Source organism: Rhipicephalus microplus, chromosome 6, assembly GCF_043290135.1.
Source record: "Rhipicephalus microplus isolate Deutch F79 chromosome 6, USDA_Rmic, whole genome shotgun sequence".
NCBI lineage: Eukaryota > Metazoa > Arthropoda > Arachnida > Ixodida > Ixodidae > Rhipicephalus > Rhipicephalus microplus.
In genome coordinates this window covers 29,664,041-29,688,314 of record NC_134705.1, presented here as the reverse complement: position 1 = coordinate 29,688,314, position 24,274 = coordinate 29,664,041, and the positions used below count along the sequence as shown (strand labels likewise).

At 46.0% G+C, this 24,274-nt stretch overlaps 1 protein-coding gene across 2 annotated transcripts in view; it reads left to right on the top strand.

Annotated features, from left to right (window-relative positions):
• Positions 1 to 24,274, top strand: part of brun (trafficking protein particle complex subunit brun) — a 461,018-nt gene that overhangs the window by 210,145 nt on the left and 226,599 nt on the right. For both annotated transcript variants that reach the window (XM_075865888.1, XM_037419219.2), the window contains exon 10: positions 662 to 755. In XM_075865888.1, the coding sequence (XP_075722003.1) occupies positions 662 to 755 (94 nt within the window). The remainder of the gene's footprint in view (positions 1 to 661; positions 756 to 24,274) is intronic.

Below are 24,274 nucleotides of genomic sequence, written 5' to 3'. Positions count from 1 at the left end.
ATACACAGGCGGCGAAGCAGCGGCCAGCAAAACGACGGGCACGCTAGTGAGCGTCGGCGATCGAATGATGCGGCATCGGCTGTGTGGGAATTTATATCTTTCGGCGCGAGGGTTTCTCGAATAGTCAAATTGTATCGACAACGCCGTGATAGCATTTGTTAGAAACGCTGTTCGTTCGAACAATGCTTCTAACAAACAATGCTTGAAGCGTTGTTTCTATCGAACAATGCCTGAAGCGTTGTTCGATAGCGTTTGTTCGAAACGCTGTGAAAACGGCGATAGCACAGGCCGGCGCAGCCAGGCCGAAAAAACAAAACACAAATAAACAAACCCAATGCATGGTTCGTGGCAATATAGACATCACAGATAATGTGGCCAATAATTTTGGGAACTGTTGCAGGTGGTGTTGAGTAGTTGGTGAAATTCGTTTTAAAAATATCAGTGCATCTTTACTTCAGAATGAAAAAGGAAAAGGAATGACGGGGTGGTTAGGAAAGACGCATAGTAGCTAAATTCTACATAAAAGTAACTTGGAATGTGGTGGTGGTCATATGAAAAAGCAATTAGCCCAGTGCAGCTCTGAGGCATTCCTTTTGTAGAAAATGTGTTGAGTAGTAGCTAATACACTTTCTTTATGTGAGTGTGGTCTTGCCGATTGCAGGGAGAATGGAAGGATGGCCCAGACTTCAAATTCAACTGCTTCAGGACATGCTCGTCACTGCTCGCAAGATGGATGACCTGCCACTGGCTGTCGGGTATGTAGTGCAGTGACGTCTGAAAACCTTTCTGTGTCCTGATCTAAGCGTGACAGGTGTATTTCCAACTGCAACAACGCCAGTTTATGGAAACATGCATGTTGCTATGATCTCTCGCTTTATTTAGAGGACAGTAGGGAAAATAATGGGAAGCACAGGCCACGAACCAGGATTTTTTTTATTGATGAGCTGGTTTTATCTTGAAGGCTTGGAGCGCCTGCAATGAGCTGCTTGAGTGCAGAGCCTTTGTGGCTGAAAGTCACATAAGGGAGCTGGGTCTCCTGGTTTGTCACGACATTACTACTTTGGAAACTACATTTTTCACTTGGTATATACTGTATCTACTTGCGTAATGCTTGCAGCCGCAAAATAAATGTACACCCATGTCTGTCGTCAAAATTTAGATTTTTTCTCCTCTGTAATAAATGCACCCCCTTCATTCATCCACTGCATTCTCGCAAACCAGGGGGCGAAGTGCTGCGCCATTTGCGCCATGTTGCGCCAATTTGACCTGCTGCGCCTAAACGGCAATTTGCATGTGAAATGCCTAATTTAGTCGAGGTTCATCATCGACCGAGCAACACGCGTGTGCTACACTAAGGACGCAACCGCGTCCATATCAAATTAGTTTGGTCACATCTATTGGTTCTGTTTCACTAGTCACGTCGTATTTCAGTTCATGCATGAATCTTGTTAAAGGGGCATTTGTGTGCATACCTCATTATGGGACTCTATATATGTTTGAACAGCAAAGCTGTTAGACGAATTATATAAACTAAAGAAAAAACTAAAAATCAGTTTCACCGGCAAAGTGATGACTGCAATAGCAAGAATTTGTAATGTTGTAATGCTAATGCCGCACATGCTCCTTTCTATTTTTGCTACCACACCATTATGCATGTACCGCTGCCTTGCGCAAACCACGGCCGAATGACTGGAAACAATCTAGATAATCTTAGAAACCTCTGACGAGATTACGCACATGACGCATACATTAAGAGTTCTGGAACTTAGGCGGCCGCTAGTGATAATGCTGGAATCTTTGACGGCACATGTATAAATTCCGATGCACCTTTCTGCTTGGCACATTATTGACGGCCAACGATCTGGTTTGCTGTTATCAGTCTACAGTGCATATTGCTCTTGAGTGATGTTGCGTTTTCCGAGCACAGGTTCGCCCAAATGAAAAGTTCACTCGGGAAAACAGTGGCAGCGGCCTTCGTCAACATCACGACCGCGTAATACGAAGGCTGAAAGCTAATTCTTTTGGATCCGACATTGCGACATTCTACAAAACGCTGGTGTAAGAGAATGAGGATGGCCGCTCCAGGGAGAAATGATCTTATCGCACAATCTCTTCTCGTTGCAGCTCATCACATAGAAGGGATTACGAGCCACGTGCTGATGCTTGCCGTTAGCACGCGTGCTAGCTTATTGCAACCAAGCCTTAGAATCAAAGTTCACTGCTGCTGCTCGAGCACCCCCACCCCACTTTCCCCCGGGACTTTTTGTATGCTCATTCAAGATGGGTTACAATTCAAGATGTTTCATCTCTGCTTGAGCATTCGACGACAAGTGTAACACCCGGGGGACATACTATCGTGTGCGCCGCTCTCTGAGCGACGGAGATCGGCTGCCTCGTGAGCAGCGCTCACCACCCCAAGTTGCGCACTCATAGGCGCGGGTAGAACATACGATGCACGGAGGATGTCACCAACTTTTAGTTTACATGAAACATGGCGGTGAACATGGCGGCCAAAACCCTAATATTCCTGCTCACAAAGCTGCTCCAAAAGAGTGAAGCCCGCGTGCACCACCCCTGCAAACCGACACTGTCGCCTTCTTGCCTAATTGTTCTTTTTTGTTTTTTATGATGGTGACTCTCCTCGGCTCACTCCTTTACCTTCGGCTGCGTGCTGTTTTTTTTTCATCTGCGCGAGACACATTGCCTGTTTGTTTTAGTTATTCGTGCGCCACAGCGGAGTCCACAAGTAGTGTCAGTGTAGAGACATCGCAGCTGACAAGCACACAGTGAGTGAATGTCACAAAATTGCCCACGCCAACCAACGATCGCTGCCTACAAATGTGAAAACTTCAAGGCCCAACCACATGGGCGCGATTTTCAAGCAATGATGACTGCATTTGCTGTCGCGAAGAGCCATTCTTCACCATTACATTGCAGGTTTCTGGAAAAGCAGAAAAATCGCTTGTAGCCCAGAAAAGAGTGTGACAATTTCCGCAACATAGTAGCAAACATGATTTTCGCTTTTCCGGCAATCTCCACTTTTTTAATGGTTTGTTTTGATGCTTCGGTGGTAGCTTGCTGCAATGTCATTGTATTGTTGCGTACGTCCTGCAAGGTTGCCACCTAGTTGGCAAACTGCGTCTTAGCACACGCTTCATGGCATCGCTCGAGATCACAGCAGATACCACTGTTGTGGTGTAATGATCGGGAGAAAAGAAAGCTGCAAAACGCTTTAATGGAGTGCGCGGGCAGCGCGGGGAGAACTTGCAGAAGATAGCGCTATCAACCACTGAAGATGAGTGAGTGAATTGCAACAAAGAAGCTCTTTTCAAACAGTGTATGCATATGTAAGTCATAAAAGGTTAACCTAACTTTTTTTTGCATTACCGCATTTTTTCGTTCATTCGGAAAAAGTTTTCATAAAATTTAGGGGGGAAAAACTGTTCCATTTTTGTACCATTGTGCGTCAAACTTGTTTCTCTGGGCCGAACTGCCCCTGTTGCACCAAATTTTGTTATCAGTGATGTACTGCACTGCAACTCCAGAATTTAGTGCCAAAGTGTGAAAGCTATCAAGCGTCCTGCCTGGAAACATGGCTGAAACAGTCTTTTTTTACTTTCACCGAAGAGGCTATAGTTTCGGTTTTGTAAAGGCTCACTCCAGCAGCAGTCATGCAGCTTCGCCTTTTAAAAAAGGGGGGACATGGGTCTTGAAACAATTTCGCTTACTTTTTAAGCAAACTTAACGAAACTTGCCAGTCTTGTTGCTTTTTTTCTGCTGATTTAAAACATGCAATTATTTTTTCCATCAGCCAATTAGTTCTCAAGATAATTAGAGGTAATCCGCCATGTTTTTCCGTAACAATAGAAAAAAAAGTATTCATCAAAAAACTATAATCTGCATATGTCAGACACTAGAAACACTGGTGATTGCAACATAGCAAGCAGTTTTTTGATTAATTGCTTGTAAGAGATTTTACAGCTAACTGAAATTGAGCACTTGAAATAGCACCACCAGTCACCCAGAAATAAAGCAAATTTAAAATTTGCTCGAAAGAAATTTCAAAAATCTGTTTGCTACATTTCAAACACCACCCCATTGGCTTTGTCCTAAAAAAAGAATTATAGCTCTATCTACCCGCAGTGCTGAGATATTGCTTCGGCAAGCTTGCAAGAAGTCAGAAATTCAGCTTTTGAGAAAATGAGCAAAAACACAAAACGTCAAATTTAATGAGAAACACCAGGAAATATTTACATGCTTACACTACCAAGTGCCTAGTATCCACCAGGAACATAGTCCTTTTGACCTTTGTCAACTCTGTGGCACTTTCCCAGGGCTTGCTTCACATTTTCAGCCGACACATGCTTTCGAGCAGATGCGGTCATCCTCCGCTTGTCCTTCTCTGCCAGGCGTTTCGAGTTTTGCCGGCCAGGGGTCAGGCTGAGCTTTTTGAGGATGCCTGTTGCAGCTCTTGTATAGCCAGCATTGAACTTCATGAAGGCCTCACCGACAGCAGCCTCAACAGTAAACAGTGAAGCGTGCCGCTCCTTTGGTGCAAGCGCCCAGATCATGGCGTGCAAGCTTTCATTGTTATTCTGCGTCTTGCCACGCTGGCACCGCTCCAGCAGCTTCCTATCCGATAAGCGCTCGTAGACCGGCAGCAACGCTTCACACACATGGGCGGGCAAGCTGTAGCGGTGCTTTGGCGGCGGCTGTCCTTTGGCCTCGGCTGCATTTTGCCGGCACCACGAGTCAGGGCCTGTTGGACAAAGGCTGTGGTTGGGTGCATCATCACGTAAAGTGACATGTAAGTAGGTTGCCATAACAGCCCTGTGCGTTGCATCTACATCCCCCTTGTGGGACTTCAAGGCCCACCCATAATATGATGTCAACTTGTTGACCAAATCTCCAGTGAGTCTGCCCTTGCCCCCAAGGCCATGCCCCTTGTGCTGGGAAAGCAGCTTTCGCAGGTTTGTCCCCATGTGCTTCTGGACGTGGTTGACGCAGTCCTCCTTCAGGATGTCCATGTAGCCGTACACCTTTTCTTCCTGCAAAGCGAGGTAGGCCCAATTGTCTCCGTCTGACAACACGGTTGTGTAGCGGAGATTGTTTTTGGAGAGAGACCTTCCGAAAAGGATAAGTGCGGCCTCAACTTCCATTTCACCAGCTTTCTTGCTGGTGTTTTTTTGACATTGGTGGTTTTCCACCCACGTTTGGTACGAAGGGTCGTTCTCCTTAGGCTTCTGCTCACAGGCTGCACAGAAATTGCTCAAGACAACATAGTCCAATACAAACCCTGTAAAAAGCTCAATCATCGTTCCGACGCCGATGTGGGAAGAATGTCCGCGAGTCATCCAAGACCCATCATAGGAAACGGCAATGTTGCCAGGTATGTCTGTACCGAGCTCGCGATAGAGCTCTCGAACGGAACTCGCACACTCGGTCATCAACTCCTCGGAAGCAGAGGCCACTGCAGGCGTCAGTTTTTTTTTCACATAGTTTTGCCACGTCTTCGTGTGCAGACCCCGGTGCGATATATTCATGGCAGAACAAATGTCGTTGAGCGCCGTTTGACGATTGCCGGTGCTTTGCATTGCACGCGCTGCGAGGATGTTGACGCTGAATGGGTTTATGTTTTGGTCCCCGGCCACACGCGGCGAACTCCACGCTGACGAAATGTCACCACAGTTGACGCACGTAATCAAAAGCTTCACAGCCAGACCGTACTCCCGATCGCATTTGCTGATATTCACATCACCACCGCAAGTTTTACACTTCACGCACCTCAACAAGTCATTCACACAGTCTAAGCTGATGACGACGAAGCTCACGTTGTCAGCCGAGTCGGCCGCGGCACCGTCACCGGCAGCAGCCAGGCGATCTTGTTTTCCCTTCGTTGCTGAAATTGACGCCAGCTCTTGTAGCTTGGCTTCGGCATTTCTTGCATTTTCGTGCAACTCTGCTGGCTGCAGGATTTTTGTATCATTGCGAACGCGGCCACTTCCACTCGCACTTTCACACGCTGGTGGAGCCGTTAGGCCTACACCAGCCGGCTCGGCGGCGGCGATGCTTGGCGCTGATGACCGGCCGTCCTCGACGCTCGCTGCTGGTGCTGCCCGACGCTTCGTGGTGTTAGCGATGAGGCTTTTTTTTCTTTTCTTTCCGAATCTGCGCACTGAGTGGAACTTTCCCGCTCGAGACGCCGACGCACATCGCTCCATCGTCGATCGCAGAATTCAGGAATGGCGCCGACGGGGGCCAGCAAAGCGCGCACAACGCTGCCAGAGCAGACGCCACAAGCCGACTTCAGCCAATCATGCTCTGAGAAACGGTCACGTGCACTAAACAACCAATCGTAGCATGCGTTTTTACTCTTTTTTGATGGTTGTTTTCTCCGCAACCAATGAACGCACAGAAGCCACAGTGGCGGGAATTTGAAGGCGAAAAACTGCTCTTTCAAACGATACCAAAATGGCCGCGAGTGCAGCTGTGGTCATGGAGTTACGAATTTATAAAAAACTGGTTTTTGGTGTCCGAAGCTGCGCAAATTCCGCACGCGCACGGGCTAGGAATTTAATATTACAGCTAAAATATTGATCGGAGAGATATGAAAGTCAGTACACCTGTAAAAAAATACCTGTAGTTTCTGAAAATGCTGTTTACAAAAAATTGCTTTTTTGGCAATTTTTTGGCTCCAAAGACCCGTGTCCCCCCTTAATTAAGGCACAATAATGGATGCTCGTGCGTTTATGTTTGACAAAAAAAAGGCGGGGTGGCTGTACAAAACTAAAAAAGTCACACAGTGGCACCACAAGAGCAAAGCAATGAATGTGATAGCAACTACTGATTGTAATGGTATATGAGGTGAGGCTGGCAGATTACTTTTTCGGATGCGATGTCACGTTACCGTACAAAACAATGGTGTACGAGAATACGGCCACTTCAAGTGCAGCACGCAGAACTGTGTGCGAGCCACCCTCCGATGGCTGCTAAGCTAGCGTGCACGCCAGTGATCAAGACCACACCCTTATAAGCAAAGTTTGTAGTCTCTTGAGTGACCCCCCTTGTCTTTCGCTTCTTCTCATTCTCTTTCAAGACAGGAGGAGTGCTTCCTCTCTGCTTCAACTACAGGGCAATTGCCTGAAGGGAACATTGAGTTGTCTACAATATTTACTTGAGGGAGCTCTGGCGCTAGTGTCTATGGGAGCTGCTGTGCATGGCCCTTAGCCAGTATAGAAAGATTGGGCAGTACATAAATTTGCGTAAACTTCATTAGTATTTGAGTTCCGTTTTGCTCCATGTCGCCTGCAGATTCTTTGCTGTAAGACAAAGTTCAGTAAACCTTCCACAGTCCTAGTTCAGTACTTTGACCTTTGAGACTCACCAATTGAAGTCAAATGTCCCCGCTGTAGTGGTCTAGAGGCTAAGGCACTCTGCTGCTGACCCGCAGGTCGCGAGATCGAATCTCGGCTGCGGCGGCTGCATTTTCGATGGAGGCGAAAATTCTGTAGGGCCATCTGCTCAGATTTGGGTGCACATTAAAGATTCCCAGGTGGTCGAAATTTCCGGAGCCTTTCACTAAGGCGTCTCTCATAATCATAGGGTGGTCTTGGGATGTTAAACCCCACATATCAATCAATCAATTCAAGTCCGGTCAAGAAGTTAGCAACAATCTATTCTGTTATCCAAAACAAACACCAAACACAACAATAAAGAAAGCCACAAGTTTGTTTGAAGAAGCAAGCATGAAGACTTGGCAATTCTGTGTACTAGATATCAATCCCTCAGCAGCTAAACAGCGCCACCCCTGGCTGCAGCACGTATCCAGCGCTGGGCACTGTACTTGGGTGGCTACCGCTACAAGCTGCAATACACGCCGGGAAAACAGTTGCTCAACGCGGACGCCCTGAGCAGGCTGCCACTGCGGTCTACGGAGGCTGATGACGTGGGTGAGCCACCGGAATATGTCCTCGCTCTGGATAATTTTGACGATGGCGTTATCACAACACGGGAGCTACAGCAGCTATCGGCCACAGACCCCGCAGTAACGGCGGTAAAGAATTGTATATTACATGGCTGGCCCAAAAGTGCAAAACAGCTGGAGGAAACGATGCGGCCGTTTTTCGACCGCAAACTAGAACTGTCCGTAGCCCATGGTCTAGTGTATTGGGGGCATCGCGTAGTGATACCGGAAAAAGCGCGGGACCGCCTTTTGAAACTGTTGCACGAGACCCACCAAGGCTCGTCAGGAATGAAAGCAGTGGCAAGGTCAAAATTTTGGTGGCCCCGACTAGACCGCGATATTGAAGCGCTTTCAGCCGGCTGCACGAACTGTGCCCAAAACATGCCAATGCCGGCAGCGGCACCACCAGTAAACTGGCCGAAAACCAATGAAAAATGGTCGCGGCTACATGTCGATTTTGCCGGACCCATAGCAGGCAAGATGATTCTAGTTGCAGTAGATGCCCATACCAAGTGGATAGAAGCCGTGCCAGTAAAGCATGCCACCACAACAAGCACAATCACCTGTCTGCGCGCCATGTTCAGTCGATTCGGCGTCCCGCGAACCATTGTTTCGGATAATGGGACACAGTTTTCTAGCCAGGATTTTGCTACGTTCGTGGCAAAGAACAACATAATGCATCTGAAAACGGCGCCTTTTCATCCACAGTCTAATGGAGCGGCAGAACGAGCAGTGCGTACAATAAAGGATGGACTTCGGAAGATGAGGGAGGGTAATTTGGAGGACAACCTTGTGCGGCTCCTGTTCAACTACAGGAGAACACCACAGAAGACGGGAAAATCTCCGTCAGAATTGCTGCTAGGGTTCCAGTTACGTTCACGATTGGATGCGTGTTTTCCCTCAACTGTTGCAGACTCGCCGCCGGCAGCAGATGACTGGGTGGTCCCCATAGAAAGCAACGTGTACGTGCGGAACTACGGTGTCGGAGAAAAGTGGACACCAGGGCGTGTGCAGTCCACTGCAGGATCCCGAATGGTGACCGTCCAAACTCCTCATTCTGTAGTCAGACGCCACGTTGACCAAGTGCGCCCTCGACAAGCATCGCAGTCCCCATCGCCGGGCTCTGCATCCTTATCAGAGTCTAATATGTCCATGCTGCCGAAACGATCGCCGGGGCCCTCAACTACAAGCTCCACCGTGCTGCCTCCAGAAGCGCTCACTACCGCAAGCCCCCACGACCATCCAGTGCCAACCATGCCACAGGCCGGTCCTACACAAGCGGCGACCCCAAGCGCGGAACCAGTGCTTCGGCGTTCTACCAGACAACGCAAGCCAGTACAACGGTTCCATTTTTAAGAAGAGAGAAGTGTTGCGAACTGAACTCTCCTACTTCTACGTCCCCCCCTTTCCCCCCTTCGTGTTTCTGTCGATGGCTGAAGCGATAGCCATTCCCGCCCCCCTTTTCCCCCTCTCCCTGCTTCGTAGATGAAGCTACAAAAGAAGCTTGCGCGAAACAATAAACGTTCACTCGTTGCCCTAGTCTGCGGTTGTCTGCGTATGCTTGCCGTGGCTGCCCGGCTAGCTATGTAACAATTAGTATTTGAGTTCCGTTTTGCTCCATGTCGCCTGCAGATTCTTTGCTGTAAGACAAAGTTCAGTAAACCTTCCACAGTCCTAGTTCAGTACTTTGACCTTTGAGACTCACCAATTGAAGTCAAATGTCCCCGCTGTAGTGGTCTAGAGGCTAAGGCACTCTGCTGCTGACCCGCAGGTCGCGAGATCGAATCTCGGCTGCGGCGGCTGCATTTTCGATGGAGGCGAAAATTCTGTAGGGCCATCTGCTCAGATTTGGGTGCACATTAAAGATTCCCAGGTGGTCGAAATTTCCGGAGCCTTTCACTAAGGCGTCTCTCATAATCATAGGGTGGTCTTGGGATGTTAAACCCCACATATCAATCAATCAATTCAAGTCCGGTCAAGAAGTTAGCAACAATCTATTCTGTTATCCAAAACAAACACCAAACACAACAATAAAGAAAGCCACAAGTTTGTTTGAAGAAGCAAGCATGAAGACTTGGCAATTCTGTGTACTAGATATCAATCCCTCAGCAGCTAAACAATCACAGTATCAGAGATCCCTCTAGTAAATACCATTTTTACTTGCATAATGAGCGCACTTTTTTTCTTGAAAAATCAGAGCAAAGTTGGGGGTGTGTTTGTTATGCGAGGCAAACTTTCGGAAAACTTTTTTTTGGGATGAGCAAAAAATGCGGTAACGCAAAAAACAAGTTTGATAGCTCAGCCTTTCGCAATCGACATACGCGTACACTGTTTGGAAATGGCTTCTTTGTTGCACTTCATTCATCTTCGGTGGTTGAATGTGTTATTTTCTACAATCTGTCCCTGCCACTTCCGCACATGACATAAAAGCATTTTGCAGTGATCTTTTCTTGCAATCATTTAACCGCAATAGTGGTATCTGCTGAGATCTCGAGGAGTGCCCAGAAACGTGCGCTACGACGCTACGGTTCACTTTGCCAACCTCACGGCAACCTCGCACAGGGATCGTGCCGCCGCCGTAGTCATTGTACAAGTAACCAACATTGCAGTAAGCTACCAATGAAGCATCAAAACAAACCATCAATAACAAGATTAACCACAAAATATGACTGCCCCTTTGCTTCCACATGAGAAGTTTCTATGAGAATTGCAATCAAATTGCAACTGAAATGAAAATCGGGGTGCTACCTTGTTGTGGAAAGAGTCACAATCTTTTCTGGGCAACAAGCAACTTCTTGCTGGTTTTCCAAAAATGTGCGACGCAATAACAACGAATGGCTCTTCGCGATGCGAAATCTTGTCGTTGTCGCTCAAAAATCACGGCCATGTGGTTGGTTCTAAAGTTTCGTATTTGCAGGAATTGCACCGGCGGGTTTGCGTGGCCTCACGAACTTTGATATTTGGCGGTTTGTTTCGCACTAATTAACAGCCGTTTTTGCGCTTCCGCACATGCGCGGCAGGCATGCTGAGCCGAGTGCAATGTGAGCGGGAACAAGTCCTAAACACGAAACGAAACGCAAATTATCAGAGTCGGTGGGGTAGCATACGCGTGTGCACTAGACTCAGACTATCGGATACACTCAGTGGCTGAAGATGTTGGCAAATGGTCAGGTCACTCCAGGCCGGCGACGCCGACAACAGTACCAGCGATCCAAAACAGGGTAGGTGGCCGACCGGTCTTCGAAAGATCGGTGGCAGAAGATCGGTGGCAGTGCGAAAACACGGGCCTCGTCTGGTGATGCAAGGTGCTCAGAGAAGCGGGGGGCAAAGGATGGAGCAGTGCGTAACAAAAAGCAGTCGGGGCATGGAGGAAGGAAACAGCTTTCCTTCCTTCATGGGTTGGGGAGAGCGGCAACTAGAGGGTCGCGGAGGCAGGGCTGGCGTTTAAAAATAAGATTGTATGGGCACCTTGCCGATGCCTGATTGGTGGTCAAAATTGTTTTTTTGGGAATTCGGCAGATCGCTGACTTCGTTCGCTGTAACGAATCAGCGGCGCTGGGAGACGTTCGTTGTAAGTGCGATTTTGTGCCATTGAATCAATGTATATTTTCATGGTCATGCGGATATTTGTATGGGCACCTTGCCGATGCCTGATTGGTGGTCAAAATTGTTTTTTTGGGAATTCGGCAGATCGCTGACTTCGTTCGCTGTAACGAATCAGCGGCGCTGGGAGACGTTCGTTGTAAGTGCGATTTTGTGCCATTGAATCAATGTATATTTTCATGGTCATGCGGATATTGTTCATTTTAAGCGAAAATTCGTTTTAAGTGGAGCCATTATCATCATCATCATCATCATCAGCCTGACTACGTCCACTGCAGGACAAAGGCCTCTCCCATGTTCTGCCAGTTAACCCGGTCCTGTGCTTGCTGCTGCCAGTTTATACCCGCAAACTTCTTAATCTCATCTGCCCACCTAATCTTCTGTCTCCGCCTAACCCGCTTCCCTTCTCTGGGAATCCAGTCAGTTACCCTCAATGACCAGCGGTTATCCTGTCTACGCGCTACATGCCCTGCCCATGTCCATTTCTTCTTCTTGATTTCAGCTATGATATCCTTAACCCCCGTTTGTACCCTAATCCATTCTGCTCTCTTCTTGTCTCTTATTGTTACACCTACCATTTTTCTTTCCATTGCTCGCTGCGTCGTCATCAATTTAAGCTGAACCCTCTTTGTAAGTCTCCAGGTTTCTGCTCCGTAGCTAAGTACCGGCAAGATACAGCTGTTATATACCTTCCTCTTGAGGGATAGTGGCAATCCACCTGTCATAATTTGAGAGTGCTTGCCGAATGTGCTCCACCCCATTCTTATTCTTCTAGTTACTTCAATCTCGTGGTTCGGCTCTGCGGTTATTACCTGCCCTAAGTAGACATAGTCTTTTACAACTTCAAGTGAACTATTACCTATCTCGAAGCGCTGCTCCTTGCCGAGGTTGTTGTACATTACTTTCGTTTTCTGCAGATTAATTTTAAGACCCACCTTTCTGCTCTCCTTGTCTAACTCCGTAATCATGAGTTGCAATTCGTCCCCTGAGTTACTCAGCAATGCAATGTCATCGGCGAAGCGCAGGTTACTAAGGTATTCTCCATTGACTCTTATCCCTAACTGTTCCCATTCTAGGCTTCTGAAAACCTCCTGTAAACACGCGGTAAATAGCATTGGGGAAATTGTGTCCCCCTGCCTTACACCCTTCTTGATTGGTATTCTGTTGCTTTCTTTATGAAGCACTATGGTAGCAGTTGATCCCCTGTATATTTCTTCCAGAATGTTTATATATACTTCATCTACGCCTTGATTCCGCAGTGTTTGCATGACGGCTGATATTTCTACTGAATCAAACGCCTTTTCGTAATCTATGAAGGCTATGTATAGTGGTTGGTTATACTCTGAGCATTTCTCTATTACCTGATTGATAGTATGAATGTGGTCAATTGTTGAGTAGCCTGTTCTAAATCCTGCTTGTTCCTTTGGTTGATTGAATTCTAATGTTTTCTTTACTTTGTTAGCAATTACCTTTGTAAATAGCTTGTATACTATAAAGAGCAAGCTGATCGGCCTGTAATTCTTCAAGTCCTTGTCATCTCCTTTCTTATGTATTAAGATGATGTTAGCGTTCTTCCAAGACTCTGGTACTCTTCCCGTCAGGAGACACCTCGTAAACAGGGTGGCTAGTTTTCCTAACACAATCTGTCCCCCATCTTTCAGCAGATCTGATGTTACCTGATCTTCCCCAGCAGCTTTGCCTCTTTGCATGCTCTTCAAAGCTTTTCTGACTTCTTCTATCATTACTGGTGGGGTGTAATCTGGGTTACTGCTAGTTCTTATAGTATTAAGGTCGTGGTTGTCTCGGCTACAGTACAGATCTCTGTAAAACTCCTCCGCTATTTTAACTATCCTATCCATATTGGTAGTTATTTTGCCTTCTTTGTTCCTTAGAGCATACATCCGACTTTTGCCTATCCCAAGTTTCCTCTTTACTGCTTTGACGCTTCCTCCGTTTTTCAGAGCGTGTTCAATTCTCTCCATGTTATACCTTCTTACATCGCATACCTTACGTCTATTAATCAACTTCGAAAGCTCTGCCAGTTCTATTTTGTCTGTTGTACTTGACACTTTCATGATTTGACGCTTCTTAATTAGGTTCTTCGTTTCCTGGGAAAGCTTGCCAGTGTCCTGTCTTACTACTCTGCCTCCAACTTCCACTGCACATTCCGTAATGATACTCGTCAGATTATCATTCATTGTATCTACGCTAAGGTTGGTTTCCTCACTAAGAGCCGAGTACCTGTTCTGCAGCGACACTCTGAATTCCTGTACTTTCCCTCTCAGTGCTAGCTGATTGATTGGCTTCTTGCGTATCAGTTTCTGTCGTTCCTTCTTCAAGTCTAGGCGAATTCGAGACCGTACCATTCTATGGTCACTGCATCGTACCTTGCCAACCACTTCCACATCCTGCACGATTCCTGGGTGTGCGGTCATTATAAAGTCTATTTCGTTCTTATTTTCGCCATTAGGGCTCCTCCATGTCCACTTGCGGTTTGCTCGTTTTCGGTAGAAGGTATTCAAAATCCGTAAATTATTGCGTTCTGCGAATTCTACTAGTAGCTCTCCTCTGGCGTTTCTAGTACCGATGCCATAATCTCCTACTGCCTGGTCTCCAGCCTGCTTCTTCCCTACCTTTGCATTAAAGTCGCCCATCACTATAGTATACTGTGTTTTTACCTTACTCATTGCCGATTCCACGTCTTCATAGAAGCTTTCAACTGAAGCGTCATCATGGCTGGATGTAGGCGCGTAAGCCTGTACTACCTTCATCTTGTATCTTTTATTCAGTTTAATTACGATACCTACCACCTTTTCATTAATGCTATAGTATTCCTCTATGTTGCCAGCTATGTTTCTGTGAATTAGGAACCCCACTCCCAGTTCTCTTCTGTCTGCCAAGCCCCTGTAGCAAAGGACGTGCCCATTCTGTAGCACCATACAGGCCTCATCTGCCCTCCTAACCTCACTGAGCCCTATTATATCCCATTTAACACTCTCTAGCTCCTCGAATAGTACAGCTAGACTTCCCTCACTAGATAAGGTTCTAGCGTTAAACGTTGCCAAGTTCAGGTTCCAATGGCGGCCTGTCCGGATCCAGAGATTCTTAGCACCCTCTGCTGCGTTGCAGATTTGACCGCCGCCGTGGTCAGTTGCTTCGCAGCTGCTGGGGACTGAGGGCCGTGAGTTATTTGACGTAAGCATGTGGGAGGTAGTGGCCAGATACTGCACCAGGGTGGCCAATCCTTCTCTGGTGAGGGAGTGCGTTCTCGGCGGTGTTTGCCGGTGAGGCCGCACCCCAGGCCTCTTAATGCAGTTACATCAACACGCGGATTTTTTTTTTTTTTTTAGTCCGGTTGGAAGCTGCGCGGTACCGGGATTTGAACCACGGACCTCTTGCATGCGAGGCGGACGCTCTAACCACTACGCCATCGCTACCATCGCGAGCAATTCAGATGACGGTTATTGTCGTGTAGCAGAACTACTACCAGAATACAATTTTTTTTCTTAGAGTCATGCTCTTTTGTTTCTTTTCATTCCTTTACACTCTCTCAGAAATCAAGTGATTGCTGAGAGAGTGTGAGGAGGGGGAGAGCCGAGAGCTGGCACCATTCCAGGGCACGGACAGAAGAAATGCATTTTAGACACCCTCTGAGACGCTCCTAATGAGAACAACATAAAAAGCAGCCACGCAAGAAAATGGGAGCATCCGGCGCCCAAATACAGACCGGAATCTACCACACCTTCATAAAAAATATTAATAACCGCCGAGATCGCATGTGGTTGGTGCCTATTTTTTAAGAAGGTGGCATCAATTAGAGTGGCCAGTTGGCTATTAGCAAAATGCTCCTTATTTACACCACATGGCGCCCTAACAGCCTCGGTAGAATATGTGAAGCGCTAACTGCATGGCGAAATCCACGTGATTCTCTGACTTTCGGGAGATACGGAGCTCCGGTAAACGGCAGCAAAGCCAAGCCAGTCAAGAACACCTAACACGATTTCTGACCCCTCAGATGACCTGGGTAACGTCTTGCCAACGAGCCATTATATGTGGGCTCAACTATATTTATTACCCAGCAAAGATCACAATACCACATCATCCCCCTAAATAGAGCATTTCATCTATAATAAGTAGCAATGGCAATGAATGGGAAGCCACATTTTAATCGGCCTTTACAACGAAAATTCTACAAGCAAATAGTAAAACAGTTAAAAACACAAAAAAATGAAAGCTTGTGATTGCATAGAACATACTCAGACCAGGACGTCTTGAGGGGCTAGTTGGTTCATTCTGTACACAAGCAGTAATATGGACATTGTTTTGATAATGTTTAAGTGTGGAAGGGGTCTATGTTTTGCTTACAAGCTAATGCAGCAAGGAATGCTTGAGTTTTTAAATCTTCAGCTCATTTTCAAGCATCAGCAAACTTGTTAAGCATGTTATCGCCGGGCTACCAGAAAGCCTTTACATGGCATACACATCATCACATACCGACATAGTAAAGAGGGCGATCGAGTCACTGTGCTAGGTGTCGGCACGTGTGAAATTCTGCTCGCATAAGAGGCTTGTGAGCTTCCTTGCTTAGACTAAAGGACTAAAAGCAGCTAGGTTTCCGCAGCCTGTGCTGGTGGTTGTGGCTGAAACCCTCTTGAAGAAGCTAAAAGGGTGCTGGCGGAAGCCGGGGCTCAAGACTCCTTCATTGGCAGTGAGAAGCCGCTAGTGTTACCCTATTTACACTGGGTGACATACAAATTGAAGAAGGTTGACAACCACCACAAAATTGGCATGGTGTTTTGTGCACCTAAGAAGCTCTCAAGGTTGTGATTGATAATTTTGAGCGGTGCAGAGTGCATTAGCCTTTGTGGCAAGAAGCATGCCAAGTCGGTGGTGCAATGCAATGTATGTGAAGTAGGGTACGAGATTCAACTTTTCTGTGGCAAATCTTATGTGGGCCAGACAAGCCTCTGCATAAATGATTGCGCAGGTCATTATTTCTTTTATTATACAGTTCTGGCTTGTGAAAAAAATGGAAATTTTCTGAGCCCTGGAATGCACTCACAATTCCAACAGCGACACGTGAGGTGTTAATAAGGGGCCCCTTTAAGGGAGCAGTAGTGCTCCCGTGGCCTGTATTCAGGCAGCGGCCAGTCTAACCTATGTAGCGTTGGTCCAATGTGAAAGCGCCTGTTTTCTTTTCATATTATTATTATTATTATTATTATTATTATTATTATTATTATTATTATTATTATTATTATTATTATTATTATTATTGCAATCTTCCTGTGCCTAAATCTTGTAATTTATTTTTGTTTGTGCATTGTATCCCACCCTGCTAAAACTCCTGAAGGGTTTGCAGTACCAAAAAATAAATAAATAAATAAATAACTGTGGATCAATGCATTACATTTTTGTATTGCAGTGAAGCTCTCTTAAGGGCATCACTATGGCCATAAACGAATTGACTCACACTGGTGCTTTTCGAACCTACGTGGCAGAGTTGGGGGCTGTGATTAGTGCCATTTCAGAGTTTAAGAAAGTTGTACTAAGATTTTCAGTGTCTGACATTTCAGATGTTTTAAATGCAAATCATTTTTTAGTGAACTTCGGCGACTTTGAGTGTATCTATATATCTTGCTGTCGTGGTGCTCTCGTGAGTGGCGTGAACCAAAATTAGCATGGAAGGGTAAGATTGTTTGATGAATATGACATGCTAGTCAAGACATGAATAATGTCACAATCCCGTCGCATACGTCGTCAAACACGTCCCGCCAGACAGCGGCACATACCCACGGCCAGGTATGTGCTGTTAGTATGCGGGTATGTACAACAGGTGATTGACACTTAGTATCTACCCTGGAAGGACGAGAACACTCACAGGCAATTTCAACGCGTGAGCGTTTAGCAATACTCGACATCTGTAGCGTCGACCCAAAGAAGGCATAGGCTAAATATCAGGATTTCAGCTGGAATCGAATCAAAGAATTCTGCGTGGCAATGAAGCATTCTACCACAGAGCTATGCCAGGTCTCGGAACTACTTTTCAAATAGACGCTAATCTGTGTGAAACACTCAATTGTAGTTGCTATGCTGCCTACCCAATTTTATAAACGTTACATATGTACTCCTTTGTTACAGGCGTCACGCCAAGCTAATGTGAATTGTGGTTAGGTGCCATGCGCTGAAGTTGATTTATGTAACAATGTCTAGGACCAGCATCTTTGCAAGCATCAGTGCTTCATATCAGCTCCTGATGTTAGTAATATGCATGTTCCAGTTGGCATCGTTGCACTTGTGCAAACAGCTAGTTATATCAACATTTGCAACTCTTCAACATATGTCTGTGCGTACAACATTTTTACATATATTTATCGTCATTTCATTATGTGCCGCTCAATAAAAAAAATTGCAACACGGTCACCTTCCCTCCAGATGCTTCGCATAACGTCGATTCCGAGGTACGTGGGATTTGCCAAATTTTTATACATTGATGTCTACAGGGCAGGTTAGAAGCTCCAAATTTGAAGAGAGCACACAGTCGTGTCATGAGCAAAGGGGCACGAAGCACGTGCTGAAGGTCTGCGAGCGGCCATAGTGTGCGGAGGCATGGAAAAATGTACCCGATGGGATGCGCCCACGCCATGTCTGCGCACGCAATTGGGAGGGGGAGCTGAAGGGCCCGTGGCGCAGGACCTTAGCTGTAGTGGAAAAACCCAGAAGATGAGGTGGCATTGTCCTGTGGAGTGCCGAACGGAGAAGGTGGAAGAAGACAGCGTCACTCCCGTGGTGAAAGCGTCGATAACCTGGATCTGGAGGTAGCAACATGAAGGTGCCGGGAAGCAGCTGTCGACATTGATAGACACTGACTCACCCCGGACTTGCAGCACCTCGTAACTGCAGTTCCTGGGACACCTGCTGCTCTTCACCTTAACAGGATGGCTGCGACTCACTTGACAGTCTCTGTAGTGCCACGTCGATGGTTAGGCTTAACCTGCCAAATGCCATGACTACCAGGTTACAAGATGGAACTAGCCGATCACTCAACGATGCCCATGTGACTGCTGCAACGAACATTACTAGAATAAACTCAGTTTCAAAGCTTCATATCTCAGCCAGCGGAGGTGGGTGGGCCGAATGGCGGTCATGAGAAGTAGTTGCGCTACAGTCAGATCATGCGCTACTGTCGACGCATCATCTGCAATGGCAGCGTACCGCGGCGGTCCACCGCACTGTTGCTCAGGGCAGCTTTCTTGTACTATTATCAAACTTGACCATTCATTGTGAGTCCATTCGACAATCCCATGTCGCATTTGTGGATGGCCTATGTGGATACGAACAAGGCCTTTAAAGTATAGATTGGCCTGGATGCATTGTCCATTGCAAGCTCTAAAACTATGTTGTTGTCAGATAAACGACTGTCTCTTTACCCATACTAATCTTTAAATAATTATGCACTGTATAATATTTTAATATGATAATGATAAAGACTTCATTTTGCAAAAATTCTAACAATGGCGTCTCTGGCTATAAGCGAGAAAACACCATCTTGTCCATGACAAACAATTTCAAGAAACCTACCTAAAAAATAAATAATAAAGCACTTCAATATGAGTGCAAATTGAACGCAGGCTGTATGCGTGACAATCAGGTGTTGTACCACAGAGGCACGCCAATGGCCGTAACTTATTAAAAAAAACAAAAAAACACGAATGCCATGTAGTAGAAGTTCTCATTAATATTTTGTCTAACCAAAGAAGTGAGGCCTTATGTTCACACCTGTTTTGTTCATGTATTATAGAAGGAATCCCTTTAACACACACAATATAATGTGGTATAGGCATGCAATCGCACCAGCCATCCAAACATGTGAAATGCACAACGAGGGGGGTGTTTTAAAGCCCCACACATTACAGATGCTCAAACATATGTTCGTATGTTGCCTTACACGTGTGTCGAGGGCCCTTCGCGAATTCGCAAAAGGACCAATTATGGCGTAGTTAGCACTTAACAATTGTACTTTCATTAGACATTCTACGATAGCATGAATAGATTAGTGTTGCACGTACAGTCGTTCGTTCCCTCACGCCAGGATTGGGGCGTACACCGAGACTGAAGCTAGGCTAGTAATTGAGAATGTGCTTAGCACGGACTACATCTACGGTATTGCAGTCGACTCTTGAAGGTGAAGCTCGAGCGTCGTCCAACTTTTGAAATTGCTGTGTTTGTAACTGTTATGTAATTTTTGTCGCGCAATATATTCATAATACCCAACGGCGTCACCTCTGCCATATCCGCCAATTGCTGGCCCAAGTAATAATAATAATAATAATAATAATAATAATAATAATAATAATAATAAATAATATGGAATGATAATATTCTTTTGCACAACAATATAAACTCTCCTTATGATTGTCCGTCTACTAGCCTGTCACTGCAAGGAGGAAGAGACCGGGGGCTACATATATGAACTTCTCAAGCTGCTGATAGCTTCTTCTGTTTACAAAGAAAAAATAAATTAATAAGCAAACAAACATACAAGTTGTGTCACGTGGAGTTGTCATTGTGGTTCCTGCTGTTGGAGCCCGGCGCAAAGCAAGTCGGCGTACCTTACAGTAGATTCTGCTCCTCCTCGGTACGCTTTATACATGACCAACTCGTTTTCATACATGACAAACACGCGTACCGTTTGCGGTAAGCCCTTGCAATTGCTGCTGCCGATTACAACACGAGCGCCCTTGGCCGCGGGAGCAAAATTTGACAGTAGCGCTACTAGTTCTCGGGACCGCCACCCTGCCCACCTCTCCAGCGGTGCTTTGAAATTGAGTTCATTCTAGAAACATTGGCCACAACAGCGTTCATGTGACTGTTGCAAGGACTCTGACGATGGGGCATTTCATCAGCTTTCCGAGTTGTCATTATAAGCAGTAAGGACACTGTGTACGGAGCTTAATTAGAGTAGCTTCGGAGAAGTGGTAGTGGTGACAGGCTATCTTAGGGCCAGAAGTGAACTTGACGTGGATTGTTGGTAGTTCTGTTTTTGCTGTATAGCCAATTATTGTGTGCAAGGAGATTCAAATAAATCTTCCTGGAGTAGAGGCCGCCTATACATACCAATGGGGCGCAGTGAAGCGTGGCGGCCATCTTGCCATAGGCAAAATACAGGAGCCAAAGCGTGCCCGCCGTGTCTTACCACGGTTGTTTTTAACTGTTGTGACAGGAACTTGGTGGGAAGTTGTCTAGAATAAGAAGTCAAATGGCAGACAAGTATACAGTTTACTTAATTTTGTTTCTTTATGGTGTTTTTCTTGCAAGCGCATGACTAAAGGTATCGCTGGCTTTCAAAAAACAAGCATACTCGTGAGAGCAGACCCCACATTCTCGGCACTCGTATTCCTATTTATTTTATTCATATGACAAAATCTTATGCATATGTAGAGTTCGGTCCCTTTTGTCTCAAGCATCACGCATAAGGACATGCTTATCAAGAAAAATATGCTCATTGAGGCTTTCATCACAAGTCATTATATTTCTTGAGACAAGCTCAATAACTTCAGAACCAACAGTTTCATTTTGCATAATCGTGCTTCAAATAAGGGTATTCATCTTGCAGTCGACACCATTTCGATAGCTTCTATCTACATGATGAAGTAAAAACAGCGCAGTATTCTACATGGGGACACAAAAGAGGAGACACAGACAGCGCTTGTTTGTGTCTCCTCTTTTGTGTCCCATGTACAATATCGCACTGTTTGTACTTCATCATGCAATACCAACTAGCCCAAACTTTCACTTTATTAAGTTCTATCTGCAGTTTTTTGATACAGCTTCGTTAACTAGGCTCTCTCTGCTCGCACCAATGAATCAATATCAGAACACAGTAGTGACATTCTAAGTCGTAAATTTAAGTCAATGAGCGTATGTACATGCAGCCTAGTGTCATGCATTCCAGGCTCAAAGTCGTCATATCTGACTACTGTAGTCGCCCACCATCTCAACATGCTTCCACATATGTCATCGACAGTCAACGTACAGTACAAAGTCTCAGTGCAGCATTGGGCAAGCTTTTTCGAGACGGTGGCTCAGCTGTTAATCCAGTATTTTTTTTTCATGAAACTGTGAGCCGTTCTTGCATAACGCGCTTAGCTGACAGGGCTCGATATTTAACTTCTAACGTACATGCTCGTAAGCTGACAGAGAATGGAAGTGTAGCGTTAAAGTAAACACCCGTAGCTCGGATGGATACCGGCCTTTCTGGTGTTTTTGCACCCTGTGAAGGAGTTGCTGCATGAGGGAAGGTTGCAGTGAACAACACCCTCCCCTTTTCAGACATAAGCTTGTGATTATTTATCTCCGTTGTTATAGCTTGAGGATAAAGCCCCACTTTTTTGGTTCACTCTAGAATTTCTCTCCTATAGAATATTGTTCTGGAGCTTTTTTATCTCTTTTTAGGAAACGTAAGGTCTTTTTTGTTTGTAAGAGCTGCCGTGTAGATGATGCAACTGCAGTGTCACATCCTCAACTTCTTCAAGTTGAGTGCATATAACGGCAGGAGTACCGTGGGCCTCAGTCATGGCTGCTTTCTTTGCAGCTGGAATGAATATTGCACAGTTCAGACATACTGGTATTACTTGCTGCACTACAAATAACAAAATGAAAGCTACAAATGAAGGCAGGTCTCTGTGTATTGCCCAAACGATGTCAACTATGGTCGTAGTAGCAAGCTACCCTTTTTATTAACACAATGAACCGATAACATAATATAGAGAGTGGATCCCCCATATAGTTTCAACAAATAGTTAATGGCGTGTTTTTTTCCTATTCGTGCACCACTCCAGTTTTATCAAACAAGCGCTAGAATGTGTACCACTGGAGTTCGCTGGTGTTTTAGAAATGCGTCAGGCCCAGTTAGACAACCTGCAGGTCACAGCCCAGTCCAGTTGTAACGATTCGACCAGAAGTGCCTCTAACATATGTGATCGCCCTTTTTAGGCTTCCAGTCATCCTGTCATTTTAAAGACACAAATGTTTAACAGCATGCCCCGACTGTTATGTTTCGATGTGTCGCGATTATGAGATTGGGGCGCGACAGAAATGAGTGACGACGAACGCCATGTTGTGCAAGCGAGAACTGGCCTACTCCGTGGTGGGAGTGGCGTTTATTGAGCAAGTTGAATCAAGTTGTAGGGGGGTGCTAGTGACTATATAACACGCCGCTACACATGAACAAAACAAAAATGAGAAAATGAAAATTTGATCACAGAAGGAATCTTGAAGGGATTCTCACTGGCCTTCCCGAGCGTGTTTTTTTAGGAAAAGGTTGCGGTGGCACCATTCGGGTGTCTGAAGGACGGTCAGGGAGAGAACTCAGGTGTGAGGTGTGATGGGGCACATTTTCTTTGGTTGTTTGAAGAGGGTAGTAGTCTTCAGGTGTTGACTGGGGGTCACTTGGGGAGTGCCCCACTCGCAAATGGTGTCGGTTGCGCATGTACACTTGACCATTGGCTGCTGTAACAGTGTATCTCCGTGGCTCTGGGCCTACCTGTGTTACAACTACTTTCTCCCATTTCTTTCTCTGCCAAAACCACACTGGCGTATTCTTGGTTAAAGAGGGAAGCTGACAAGCATGCTGGTCTGCATGCTTATGCTGTGCCTGCTTCTTTGACTGAAGGTTTCTTTGGAGCACCGAGTGTGGATAGTGCGGCAACAAAGTCTTGGGATGAGCTGGAATAAATGTTCTTATCCTTCTTCCCGTAAGCATCTCTGCCGGAGAAAGAAGGCCATTCATTGGAGTTGCTCTGTGGTTCAATAGCACCACTGCGAGTTCCTTGCCTTCAGACAGTGCTTTTGTCATTGATGCCTTAATGGTTTGGTTTGTTCTCTTCACTTGCCCATTTGCACGAGGAAAACGAGGTGATGTGGGCTTGTGAACGATGTCACATTCCTCGTTGAAGTTTCTAAAGTCGGCTGAATCAAATGGAGGACCTTGATCACTCACGACCTCTGAGGGTATGCCAAAACGCGCATAGATATCCTTCAGCACTGTGATGACTGATGAGGCTGATGTTGTACACATTTTCTTGACCTCGACGTACTTAGAGTAATAATCCACTAGAAGCAAGTATGTCACGCCATTGTGGTGGAAGAAGTTCAGAGCCACTTTTTCCCAAGGTCATGCTGGTAGTTCTCTGTCGAGGAGTGGCTCTCGTTGGTTAGCCCGCTGATGGCGCTGGCAGCCCTCGCAGTTGGTTATCATCTGCTCAATGTCCTGGCTTATTCCAGGCCAGTAATCACTCTGGAGAGCTGTGTTCTTACAAGATACAATGCCTCGGTGTGTGAGGTGGAGCCTTGAGAGCACTTCTTTTTGACATGCTGTTGGCACAACAAGTGGTTCACCATAACACAAAAAGCCATCGGTTACATAAAGTTCACCTCTGATTGAGTAGTAGGGCTTCAATGCAGTGGGAACTTTTGAGATTTTGTTGGGCCAGCCTTTCTGGATGTACGACGCTACACACTGGAGTGTGCTATCAGCAGCTGTGCAGGTTCTTATCTCTGCTAGCTTTGGAGTTGACGCTTGCACCAATGTACAGGCTAGAACCTGATACTCCTGGTCTGACGTCTTGATTGTCTCTGCTGGATCAGGTGCACGAGACAGGGCGTCTGCAACAGTCAAATGTTTACCTGGCAAATACACCAACTTCA